The sequence below is a fragment of the Myiozetetes cayanensis genome, unplaced genomic scaffold (genome assembly GCF_022539395.1).
Source record: "Myiozetetes cayanensis isolate MyiCay16 unplaced genomic scaffold, myiCay2020 scf31, whole genome shotgun sequence".
NCBI lineage: Eukaryota > Metazoa > Chordata > Aves > Passeriformes > Tyrannidae > Myiozetetes > Myiozetetes cayanensis.
The window spans coordinates 2,932,610-2,944,618 of NW_026087533.1; the positions used below are offsets into that span (position 1 = coordinate 2,932,610).

The 12,009-nt window shown below is 59.1% G+C and overlaps 1 protein-coding gene across 4 annotated transcripts; it reads left to right on the plus strand.

The window, feature by feature from the left end:
- The first annotated feature begins 213 nt into the window (after positions 1–213).
- On the plus strand, positions 214–6,920 carry TCEA3 (transcription elongation factor A3). Of its 4 annotated transcripts, none has more exons than XM_050326585.1 (14): positions 215–442; positions 2,033–2,095; positions 2,201–2,306; positions 2,524–2,689; positions 2,945–3,013; positions 3,234–3,302; positions 3,424–3,507; positions 3,783–3,860; positions 3,960–4,114; positions 4,385–4,440; positions 5,256–5,411; positions 5,840–5,986; positions 6,082–6,153; positions 6,276–6,920. In XM_050326585.1, the coding sequence occupies exons 1-14, from the start codon at positions 374–376 to the stop codon at positions 6,282–6,284; spliced, it is 1,299 nt and encodes a 432-aa protein (XP_050182542.1). In that variant the 5' UTR covers positions 215–373; the 3' UTR covers positions 6,285–6,920. The 4 variants fall into 4 exon arrangements, with proteins under 4 accessions (XP_050182544.1, XP_050182543.1, XP_050182542.1 ...); XM_050326589.1 differs by having other exon boundaries at positions 236–442; positions 1,997–2,095; XM_050326587.1 differs by lacking the exon at positions 3,234–3,302 and having other exon boundaries at positions 214–442.
- The last annotated feature ends 5,089 nt before the right edge of the window (positions 6,921–12,009 follow it).

The window sequence follows — 12,009 nt, forward strand, 5'->3', positions numbered from 1 at the left end:
GGGATTCCCTGGCTAAGCCATCCCGGTGCCAAAGCCCCAATCCTGTGCCCGTGCCCCCCCAGGGCCGCCACAGCGGCTCGTCCCGGTGCGCCCCGACGCGCGCCTCCCCCTGTTCCTGCAATCGTGGCTCCCGGCTATATTTAGCCCTCCCCCCGTGCTATTTCGCTTTCCTGGCAGGAGTTTATAACTGGCCGGGACAGCCCCACCTCCTTTCTGCTTTCTCTCCCTTCCCTTTCCCCCTTTTCCCCTTTCTGTGCTCCCTCCCAGCCGCCTGTCCGGGATCCCCCCCCTATGGTGGCAGTGCCCGGCTGTGCCCGTGGCCACCGTCCTGCCCCGCGGGCCACCAGAGCCCGGCGAGCCACGAGCCCCCGGAATGGGGCCCGCTGAGGAGCTGGTCCGGATTGCCAAGAAACTGGATAAGATGGTGGCGAGGAAGAGCACGGTAAGGTGGCCGAGCTCCTCGGGGTGCGTGTGTGCGTATTTACACACGTGTGCGTGGACACACGTGTGTATTTACACACGTGCGTGTTTACACACGTGCATTGTTTACCTGCGTGTTTGGACGTGGCAGCGTGGATTGGGAAAGGGGAGGGGGGTGTGTGCCCTTCACCCCCCTTCCTGTTCACCCCGCAGGGTCTGAGTGGGTTTAGGGCGTGCTGAGCCCCCACAGGTGCCACGAGGGGTGCTGCCTGTGCCACCCCACCCGGGCTCAGGACATTGGAGGCAGCAATCGGAGGGGGTTAATTTTGTCTCCAGTTTGAGGCTCCCCTGCGCCCCGTTACTCCCAGACAGCGGGATTTGGGGGTCAGGAGGGGGTCTGTCCATGGGTGGCAGCTCCGGGTGCCCCTCAGCAGTGCCGGACTGCGGGTGACAGGTGTTTGGCCACCGGCCCGGCCACCAACACCCGATCGGTGCCGGTGCCGCGGGCTCGGATCCCAGCGAGGGAAAACTCCGGGCTGGGGGACACAGACAGCTCCCCCCCAGCCCTGCCCTACCTGCTGCAAAAGGAGGGGAGGGGGCTGAGCGCTGCCTCCCTGCTGGTTTTGGTGGTGCCAGGGGGAGCCGGGATCCAGCCCTGCCACCCTTGTGCCCGCTGAGGATCCATCCGGGGATCCCGGTGAGCCGGTTACGTGTGCCGAGCCCGGCCCTCAGGGTTAATATTTGACTGCTTCCAGCGGCCTTTGCCCCGACAAGGTGCAGGCTCCTGGGTGGAGAGGTTGCGGAGGGGGAGCAATTAATCCATCTCCTAGGATCTGGTGGCTTTTTGGGGTACCAGTGCTTGGTACCAAAGCATATCCCCTGGGAGCCACGCAGGCTCTGCGTCCCTCTGGGAGTTAACCCCGGGATCAAGGGACTGGGGTGCTCTACACCCCTCCTGCTGTACTTTGGGATTGGACAGAGCCAGGGTTTGACCACAGCATGGGGTCATTCCTGCACCCACCATACCCTGGGAGGGGCCTAATCCAGCCCCTGTGATGGGGGTCCATGGAGCTGGATCGCTGTGAGGGGGATACTTGGGAGCTGGGTCTGCTGCTGGGGCTCTAAAAATACTGAGGAGCAGGAGGAGGAGGAGGAGGAGGAGGAGGAGGAGGAAGAGGAGGAGGAGGACTCCACACCCCACTATCTTTAGCCCAGGAGACTCTGCGGAGGGTCAGGATGAAATCCCGGGGTGGGTGTGTCCCTCCCAACCCTAAGTGGGGACACTGGGGGGTCCCCCAGCCATCCCCAGCTCCCAGCAGCCTGGGATTTCCTTAGGGAAGGGTTTTCTCAAGTTTTAAGCTCCTGCTCCCCAGCTGGAGACATGATCTGCTGCTGGGATGGTCCAGCAGGATTTGGGTGTGGGATTTTTCTGTGGTGTGTCGACACAGAGGGTCAGGTGTTCCCAGGGAGCAGCCCAGGGCTGCTTTGGGTCCCCTTGGGGTGCCTTCCTTGGTGCTGCCTGGTGCTGGTGAGACGAAAGGGGGGACATGCAGCCCCCCACTCCATTTATCTCCAGCTCCTCAAGGGCCCCCGTGGCTTCTCCCTGCTCTAGGAAGGGGCGCTGGATCTGCTCAAATCCCTCACCGGCTACACCATGACCATCCAGCTGCTCCAGGTGAGGGGGTGTGGCTGGGGGGACACCCCATGGGGTGTCTGCTCCTGGGCCCCCTCCGTGCCATCCGGCACATCCTTAAGGATGTGTCCCTGCTGGTGTCCCCAGACCACACGGATCGGGGTGGCCGTGAACTCGGTGAGGAAGCACTGCTCGGATGAAGAGGTGGTGGCCTCGGCCAAAATCCTCATCAAGAACTGGAAGAGGCTTCTGGGTGAGCAGTGCCGGGGGAGGAGGGAACCCCCCAAAGCCTCAACCTTCCCTGGGCTCATCCCCAAACCCCAAACCCCGTCCCCAAACCCCAGGGAGGCTGCACTGGGACCAGCAACCCAGCTCTCTCAGGCAATTAATGGACTTGGGTTTTCCAGGGCTTCCCAGGTGCCCTGTGCTGGTTTGGGCTGTGGCTGTAACACCCAAATCCTTCCCCCCAGAGTCCACCACCCCAAAGAAGGAGAAGGACGTGGATGGGAAGAAGGAGAAGGACGCAGATGGGGACAAGGAGAAGAAGAAGGGGCTGGATGTTTCCAGCTGCCCCAGTGAAGGGGTGAAGCACCCCAAGAACCCGGCTGAGAAGCACAAGGAGAAGCACAAGGAGAGGTGGGGGCTCCTGCCCACGTTTGGGGCTGATATATGACAGTCCTCTGTTTAGTCCTTAAGGGTTTATCCCTCTGCCTGCCCACGGATGCCAGCACCTCTGGAGATGGCAGGGCAGCAGAAGCAGCACCAGGGTGGCTTCTGGAGGATGGATAACTGGGAATTTTTTATTTTCCTTTCCCTAGAGCTAAATATTCCCTGGATGAGGGCTGTTTGGATGGTGGTCATCTGACCCTGTCCCGCTCTCTCTGTCCCTAGGAAGCCCAGCAAATCCAGCTCTCATGCTGCCACCACCCAGGGCCACTCTGCTGACTCCAACCCTGAGAGGTACCTGCTGAAGGATGCCCTGAGCTCCCACTGGGCTCTGCTGGGCACTGCCAGCCCAGGGGAGGCTTTGCTGGCAGCCTGGGGGTTGTGGAGCTCAGGGCTGACCCAGCTGGGGATGGGGTATGCAGAGGGGCAGGATCTGGCTCACAGGACGCTGGGAGATGCTGGGGCTGGGCTTGCTGAGAGCATCTCTCCCTTCCTTTGGGCTTCCGTGGTGAAGAGAGTCCAGTGACGTCAGGAGCCCCACTGCGTCCTCCAAGAAGTCACCTCTGGATGGCAAGAAAGAGAGGTGGGGGCTGGGCTGGGCTGGGGGAGGTTGGACCCCAGCCCCTTGCTGGGCTGTGGATGGGGGTCTGGATTCACTGCCTAGTCCCTATCACTGCCCTCTGACCTGGGGCTCGTCCTGCCAGGAGAGACTCTGCTGACTCCAGGTCCTCCACCACCTCCGCCGCCTCCTCCTCTTCCTCCCCGCAGAAGAGGCTCTCGGGGGAGAGGTAAGGGGGGGACGTGCCAGGGCAGCCTGGGTGCTTTAGGGGTCCCCTTTGGGGATGCCCTGATCATGGGAGCCCCAGAGATGGCTGGGAGCCCTGATCCTGCCATGGGCCCTGGGACATTCCCTGGGAGGAGCAAATCCTTCCCTGGGGATATTCCTGTTGGCTTCTGAGCGCTCACATTGATGTGCTGGTGCCTGAGGTCCTGCCACCATTCCCTGCCCCCTGTCCTGCCCTCCCCATGTCTGGTGTCATCTCACTGTCCCCTCTCCCCCCAGGAGAGCCTCTGTGGGCTCCAGCCCCTCTCCAGCTCCCACAGGCTCCCGGAGAAACTCCAATGACAGCAAGGAGGAAAGGTAGGAGAGACCCATCCTGCTGCAGCAGGACCCTGGCGGGTCCCTGGGGCTGTGCCAGGACCCCACCCCCTACCTATCCCCCTGGTGTGTGCCCCACAGAGCCAACAGCAGCAAGGCCAAACCAGAGACACCCCGGACCCCCACCAGCCCCTCCTTCTCTCCCAGCCCCTGTTTCCTGGCCCCCTGTTACCTCACAGGGGATTCCGTGCGGGACAAGTGCATCGAGATGCTGACAGCTGCACTCCGTATGGATGGTGAGCAGCTCGGGGGGGGGGGGCTGCACCCCAGCCTGGGCTGTTTCTCCTGTGGGACAGCCCCAATTGGGAGCATTCATCCCCAAAATGAAAGAAAAGGAGATTGGTAGGGATGGTGGGGATGGGTCTTTGTAAAGTTCAAGGTATTTTGGAGATGGGGTGTCTGGGACAAGTAGAGGGGTACTTGAGAGGTGAAATTTTTTGGGGGGTACAGTGAGACTTGAATGGTCTCACACCTGAGAGTCACCCCTTGACCCCTCTGTCCTTTAGATGACTACAAGGAGTTCGGTGTCAACTGTGAGAAGATGGCATCAGAGATTGAAGACCATATCCTTTGGGGAGGGTGGGGGTCCCCGGGCACTGTCTGCTTGGGGGGGGCACACATGGGCTCGAGAGTGGTGGTGGGGACAGGATAGAGGGTGGCAGGGACAAGGACAGGGTGAGACAGGCTCTGATGTGCTCATTGCCTGCAGAGGGAGCCCAGACCACGGTTAGAGGATGCTGAGGCTGATGTTGATGCTGATGCTGAGCAGAGCATCCTCTGAGCACTTCCCTCAGTCCGGGGGTCTGTGTGTCCCCCCCTCAAACCGCTCTGCTCAGGGACCCACCTTCATCCCTGGGGAAAGAAACCCAAACCCAGCCAAGGCCTTTTCCTTGAGCCTGCTGTGGGTGCCCTTGTGCCCAGGCTGGCAGGGATGGAGCCACCCATGCCCAGTTCAGGACTTGGGGGTCTCTTGGCAGCCCCCAAAACCAAAATTAGCCCCAAAGTACTGTTTGATTTTTGGTGCATCCCAAACTCTGTGCCGGAAGCTGCTGGCTCAGCCCATCTGCCCACATCTGTGCAGGCAGCAGGTGACATTCTGACCATCCACAGAGGAGGCAACAGGCTGAGCCCTCTGCAGCATGAACTTGTCACAGCACAGGGCTTGGTGACAGTCCCTGAGCTGCACAGCCTCGCCTGGGTGCCAGATATTCCGAGGCCACGCAGAGCTGTTTTCCTCGAAGAGCTGTCCTTCACCCTCCTAAACACAAGGATGGGGACACTCAGGGAGCGAATTCCCTTTGAAGTCGGCCACCTCCACGTGGGCACCGGCCCTGGTGACAGCCTTGTGACAAACCCTTGATTCCTTGACAGGCCCCACATATCTTCCAGGAGCTGAAGAGCACGGACATGAAGTACCGCAACCGGGTGCGGAGCAGGATCAGCAACCTGAAGGACCCCAAGAACCCCGGGCTGAGGAGGAACGTGCTGGGTGGGGCCATCGAGCCCGCCCTCATCGCCCGCATGACCGCTGAGGTGGGCACGGGGTGGACTTGGCTTGGTGGTGCCCACACTGGGCTTGTCCCAACACTTCCCCATCCCATCCCGCTGTTGGCTGGGCCACGGGGAGCAACAGGCACATGGAAAAAGAGCCCTGCAGTCCCCCCCAGCCCGTCACAGAGTTGGCTGTGGGATGTCACACCATCAGCCTGCAGGGTGCCCATTCCTCCTCCTCAACTGGAGTCCACAAATCAGGCTCCTGGGAAGCCTGAGTTTCCCCTGCAGGGAGTTTGGGATAGAGGATGGGGTGATTTTTCCATCAAGGTGGGGCTGATCCCCTCCTGCAAGCACGGAGAGCAGGATCAATCCTAGTCCGGGAGAGGACGGGGAGGGTGCTGGACCACGGCACGTGGCCGTGGGCAGAGCTGTGGTCACACTGACCACGGGGCCGGTGCTGGTGGCAGGAGATGGCCAGCGATGAGCTGAAGCAGCTGCGCAATGCCATGACCCAGGAGGCCATCCGGGAGCACCAGATGGCCAAGACGGGCGGCACCGTCACCGACCTCTTCCAGTGCGGCAAGTGCAAGAAGAAGAACTGCACCTACAACCAGGTCAGCCCTGGCCCCTGGGGGACCCCAGGGGGTCTCTCCTGACCCGATCCCCACCTGAGGGGTCTCCCCTGAGCCGGTCCCCTGCTCCATCCCAGGTGCAGACGCGCAGCGCCGACGAGCCCATGACGACATTCGTGCTGTGCAACGAGTGTGGCAACCGCTGGAAGGTCTGTGCCCTTCTGGGGGGGTGGCTCACCGAGCCTTTCCTAGCCCCCCAAAATGTTGCTGGGGGAGGGGGGGGAACTGGGTGAGGGCTCACCACCTGCCCTGTGCTCTGCCTCTCCTGCAGTTCTGCTGACGGTGCCGTTGATGGGGCTGGAGGGAACGCGGGGCGAGACGAGGTGCTGCGATGGCCATCGACACGTGGGGAGGAGGGTGACAGGGTGGCACCAAGTCCCTGCACCCTGGCTCCCTGTTTGCTTGCACTGGGCTCCCTCAAACATCCCAGGCAGCCAGGCTCCAGCAAAGTCTGTTTTGCTTGAGAAGGTCCCAGTGGTTCTTCCCTGTAAATCCCTGCCCTTTGCCTGGGTTGAGCTGGGATCCCCCTGGGAACAGACTCATCCCTGGAAAGGGAGACTGGTGTGACCTGGGCAGCATGCCCTTCGCTGTGGGAAACCTGGAGTTGGGTGATTTGGGGGCAGGAGGAATGTGATCCCGTGGATATTGGGCTGTGCCCGGGGCTGGGGATGGGAGTGGGTCAGGTTTTAACCCAAACACCTTCTTGCTGCCCTAAACACTCAGAGGGAGGACATGGAGGGACAGGGTGGTTGCAGGGTGTCTGGATGCTCTTGGGATGCCACCGTGTCCCTCTGTTCTGAAACACAAGGATGATCCATGCTGGCTTGAGGGCACTGTGTCCAGGAAAGAAGGAGGGATGGTAGGGAGAGGAGTGAGGAAAAACCCTCCAGCCAAAGCAATAAAGTTGTGAACTGTCTCTGAGGCACAGATTGTTTTGTGAGGGGGGTCTGGGACCTCTGCCTCAGTTTGTACCCCCCAGCTCAAGCCTCATGGTCCTCTGAGAGCCCCCACTCGGCTCCAACACACCCCCTGCACCCACCAGCACCCAGTTTGGGATGTAATTATGGCTTGATGCTCATCCATTACCTGCCTGGTGATCGAAAACCTTTATTTAATTGAGGCTGGAGCAGCTCCCTGGCTGGGTCTGGATGCTGTGGGCTGTCCCATGGCAGGGCAGAACCTCTATGGACAGCCAGGAGGGTTTTCCAGGGAAAGGGCATCAGAAACCAGCTGGGGCACATCCCTCTGGCTACAGGAAGTTTGGGACAGAGCCTCGTGGCACCGAGCCCATCCCTTGTCACCACCAGCCTCTTCCAGTGGCAGTGAGATGTGACAGGGACACAGGAAGGTCACAGTGACCACAGGTGGCTACGGAGGAGGAGGAGGAGGGTGCTGCTCCCCTGGCTGCTTGAGCTCATGTGCAGGAGTGCAGGAGGAGGGTGGAGCTGTTAATTAACCCACCGTTAATGTTTTAATCTTGGGCCGAGGTGTGAATTTTTCCCCGGGCCGAGCCCAAGGCTGTTTGCACCCAGAGTTGGGTGCTAAACCCTCCGTGTTTGGGGGTCCAGGCCACCCCTGAGCACCCCCCCCCAGAGAGCTCTCTGGGCTGCAGTGCTCGTTAGCACGCCAAAGTCATTAATAAGCCTCCGAGGCAATTATTTACGCTTGCAGAGTGCGTGTGGCTGCAATTAAGGAGTGTAGTGGGTCGTGGGGGATGAATAAAACATCAGTGTGACCTTGAGCTGGGCGGGGGGAGCTCAGGAGGGGCAGTTCCAGGGCTCCAGGCTGTCCCCAGGGTGCTACAGGGCGTGTTTGGGTGGGACAAGGCTGAAACGGGGGGGGGATTTGGACCTGGTTTTTTTGGAGTCCAGTCCAAATAAAGGCATTTGAGGGGACCTGGCCCCAAACACGTTGTGAGGGAGCTCCTGGCATCTATGAGGAGGCCATACACACGTGTGTGTGTGTGTGTGTGTGTGTGTGTTACAAACCCCCAATTCCCAGATTTCCAGCCCCCAAACTGGGATGACCAAGCCCCCCAGGAGATCCTGCTGTCCCTTCCCAACCCTCAGCCCCGTAAGGGAAGAGGAGCAGGGAGGATCCCTGTCCTGCCAGCGCTCAGCTGGGAGCTCTCTTGAACTTTGGGGAATTGGGCACTCCAGTTCTCGTTTCACATCAGTGCTGGAGCCACGGCTGCTGCAGCTAATGCTGGTCCCCCCCTCCTCCTGCCCAGCCCTGCAGGCAGGAGGCTCAGACAAGAGCCCTCAGGAGCTCAGGGGCTCTGTCACAGCTCCGACCTCACCCGGGGCTGGTCGTGACCGTGCATTGATGGAGAGGCTCCCCAGTCCCTGCCAGGGCTTGATTTGCCCCCCTGGAGCCTCCAAGTTTGGATGCTCCAAAGCTTCAGCAGAAGCTGGTGCCTCTCCCTGCCTGTCCCTGCATGAGTCATGGCATCAGTTTGGTTGGAAAAGACCTCCAAGACCATGGAGTCCAACCCTTCCCCCAGCACTGCCGAGCCCACCACTAACCACGTCCCCCAGTGTCACATCCACAGGTCTTTTAAATCCCTCCAGGAATGAGTGACTCAGAGAGTCAGGAGACTCTCAGTCCTCCACCTGATGGAGGTTTTGTACTCAACCTCCAGCCCACAGCACTTCGAACAACCCCACGGTGTGTCCCGCCCCGGCCCCACGAGGGGACAGCCACCACCGGTGCCTCCAGACCACATCCCTTCCCCGTGGACTGCCCTGAGCCACCCCAGGGACACTCTATCCCACAGAACCCAGCACGTGGTCACCTCAGCATCCGTGTTTTGCTTTCCAGTCCCACCTCGCCCAGGAGTCACCCACCCTGTGCTCCATCCCCACCCCCCCTGGCTCGCCCGCAGCGCGGGGGCTTCGCTGCTGCCCTTCTCCCCCGCATTTTTTCCAGCCTTGACAAAAAAATCAGCACTTTGCTGCTCGGTGGTTTCCTTGGCAACCCCGTTTCCCCATCCTCTCGCTTTGTGCGTCTGTAACCCCCCCTGGCCCCGGTCAGCGGCCCCCAAAGCACAGTGACAGCTCCCTGTCCGCAGGGATGGAGCAGGAGGTGGTGGGTCCTGATCCTGGGGGGACCCTCAGCCAGGGCTTCCCGAGAACCTGGGCTTCTTGGGAAGGGAATGGAGTGGTTAGTGGTGGTTTGTGTCTGAACTGGGCTGAATTAAAGCTGTTTTGGAGCCAGCCTTTACCCTCTGTGTGGGGTAAAAACCCTGTGCATAGGCTGCCCAGAGTGGGCATGGCTTCCCACTGGCAGAGAGTGGGCCTGCATTAAATGGGGATAAATTCCTCCCTGTGAGGGTGGAGAGGCCCTGGCACAGGTTGCCCAGAGAAGCTGTGGCTGCCCCTGGATCCCTGGAAGTGTCCAAGGCCAGGTTGGACGGGGCTTGGAGCAACCTGGGCTAGTGGAAGGTGTCCCTGTCCATGGCAGGGGGTGATTTTCCTTTTAAAAGGCAGGAAAACGCAGCACTGGGGTGGTTTAGGGAGGGCAGGATTGACGCTGAGGGTGCTGAGTGGGGTTGGGGGAAGCCCAGAAAACTCCCTGTGCCTTGGTGAGCTGGGAAAAACTCCTGCTCTACCCTCAGTACAGGGACTCCACGAGCTATTCCCCAAATCCCAAAGGGGTGGTCAGCGCCCCCAAAGCCGAGCAGACCCCGTGCCAGCCTGGGACTTGATGCTGAGTGAAAACAAGAGCTATGGAGACCTCTAAATATTTTAGGGAGACCACAGCTGGTGCATCCGCTTTGAGCCGTGGCTCAGCCAGAGCTTTCCAAGCTCTGGGCTTTTTATTCAGCTTTTTGTTTTAATTAAACCCTAAAACTCTGTTTTTCCTGTGTTGCCTCCAGGGGAGGGGCAGGGATTTGGGGGTGGATCCCATGGGGATGGATCCCATATCTGTCAAAGGATGTGAAGGTGTGTGGTGGTCCCCAAACACCTGGAGGACCCCAGGCACCGAATGTCACCCAAACAGCACTAAAAACAGGGGGGGAAAAATTGCTGAGCCTCTCAGTGCTGGCTCCAGCTCCAGGCTGGGATGCAAACAGAATAATTTCCTTTCTCCTCCATTGTTCTGCCTTGATGTGAGTGAATCAGCTGCTTTGGAGCAGCTCTGAAAAAATTAGTGATTGCCCAAGCCAGCCCCACCATCCAGCCTGGATCTTCAGGCGAGCCAAAATACTCGGAGCAAAGCCATGGATTTGAGCTGGCTGGGTATTTGGTTTGGGGTATTTTTCATGGAAAAAGGAAAAAAAGAGGGGGGGGGGGAATCAGTTTTCACCTGCAATGTTTGCAGTTCATTGGAGGGAGATGATTTGTGGAGGTAATGGTCCAAAGCATCAAAAGAACCCAAACAAGGACCCAAATTTTTGCTCCTGAAGAGGAATGTGTCTCATGGAAAATTACAGAATATACTTTTCCCCAAGAAAAACCCCCGTGCTCTTTTGTTTCCTGGCTAGAGAGGTTTGCTGAGTCTGCAGAGCACTTTGATCTCAGCCTTCCTAAAATCACAGCGCTTGGCACGGACCTTTTTCTTCCCCCTCCTTTAGCTGAACAGGCAGAGAACTGAGCAAAGATCCCCCACTGAAAAATTCCCCCAAGAAAATGAAATTTTTCCCCACTTTCATCTGGAATCCTTCACTCTCTTCCCTCTCACAGCCAGGATGGAGGAGATATCAGATAAAAACCCTCCGAAAAACGCTATAAAACTCCCCCCCAAGTCCTCCAAACCACACGAATTCCCATCCCTGCTCTTCCCACGTCAGTAAGTCGACCTAAATATTACAAGAGGAAAAAAAAAAAACCAACAAAAAAACCCCCACGTTGGCTTTTTCGCCTGACACTTATTTTTCTCCCTGCCAGGAGCTCTCGGGCACTCGGCAATTAGGAGCTGCAGATTAATCTTGAGCGATATAATGAAGTGCTGGGCGGCTGGAGGATGGGGCTGCTGAGCGGGGGGGGGGGGTTTGCTCTCCAGATTAACGTGGTTTAGGCCAGGTTTAGTGCAGGCAGAGCACCCAGGAGAGGGGAGGGGGCTGCTGGGCTCAGTGGGATATTCAGGCTCGTCCCCATCCCCTGCTGCTCTGCATCCCAACACGCGGAGCGGGCGGGGTTTGGGCTGCAGGAGGAAAACGATCTTTGCATGTTCTCTAACCCTGAGCTGCTTGTAACGTCCCCAAAGCGCCTTTCCACCTGCTTTGCACCGTCCCAGCTGCCTCTCCCAGCCCCTGGTCAATTATTTTACTGAGGAAAAATGGCCCAGGAGGGCAGGTTGGAGTTGTCCCAAGCTCTGCATCCCCCCAGCCATGTCTGTGCCTCCTTTCATAGAACCATGGAATGGTTTGGGTTGGAAGGGACCTTAAAGCTCATCTCATTCCACCCCCTGCCATGGGCAGGGACACCTTCCACTAGCCCAGGTTGCTCCAAGCCCCCTCCAACCTGGCCTTGGACACTTCCAGGGATCCAGGGGCAGCCACAGCTTCTCTGGGCAACCTGTGCCAGGACCTGCCCACCCTCACAGGGAGGAATTTCTTCCCAGTATCCCATCTAACCCTGCCCTCTGGCAGTGTAAAGCCATTCCCTGTGTCCTGTCACTCCAGTCCCTTGTAATTAGCCTCTCTCCATCTTTCTCGTCAGCTCCCTTCAGGTGCTGGGAGGCCACAATTAGGTCACCCCGAAGCCTCTTTTCCAGGCCGAACGATCCCAATTCTCTCAGCTCTTCTCCTTTTCTCAGAGTTCCCCACGAGCCCGAGAGCAGCTGGCACAGGGGGCCACGTTCTTCCTTGTCCTTCCAAAATGAGAGTATAAATAGCCTTGTCCTGTAAGGAAGCCATTACCCAGCAGTTGTGCCACCAGCGCCGGCCGCTCGCAGCAAACCCATTTCCCCACAGCAGCCAATTTGTTCCCGACTCTGACAGGGTCAGACACCGTCAGGGAAGCAAATGCTAATTAATAGCGCTGTGCAGAGCAGCCTGGCCG

What these genes read in the sequence shown, in the direction of transcription:
- TCEA3 (XM_050326585.1), top strand. Translation starts at nt 374, where the DNA reads ATGGGGCCCGCTGAGGAGCTGGTCCGGATTGCCAAGAAACTGGATAAG. An exon ending in AAGGAGAAGCACAAGGAGAG is followed by an intron (nt 2,690 to 2,944) that starts GTGGGGGCTCCT and finishes CTCTGTCCCTAG; the next exon opens with GAAGCCCAGCAAATCCAGCT. An exon ending in CTGGATGGCAAGAAAGAGAG is followed by an intron (nt 3,303 to 3,423) that starts GTGGGGGCTGGG and finishes TCGTCCTGCCAG; the next exon opens with GAGAGACTCTGCTGACTCCA.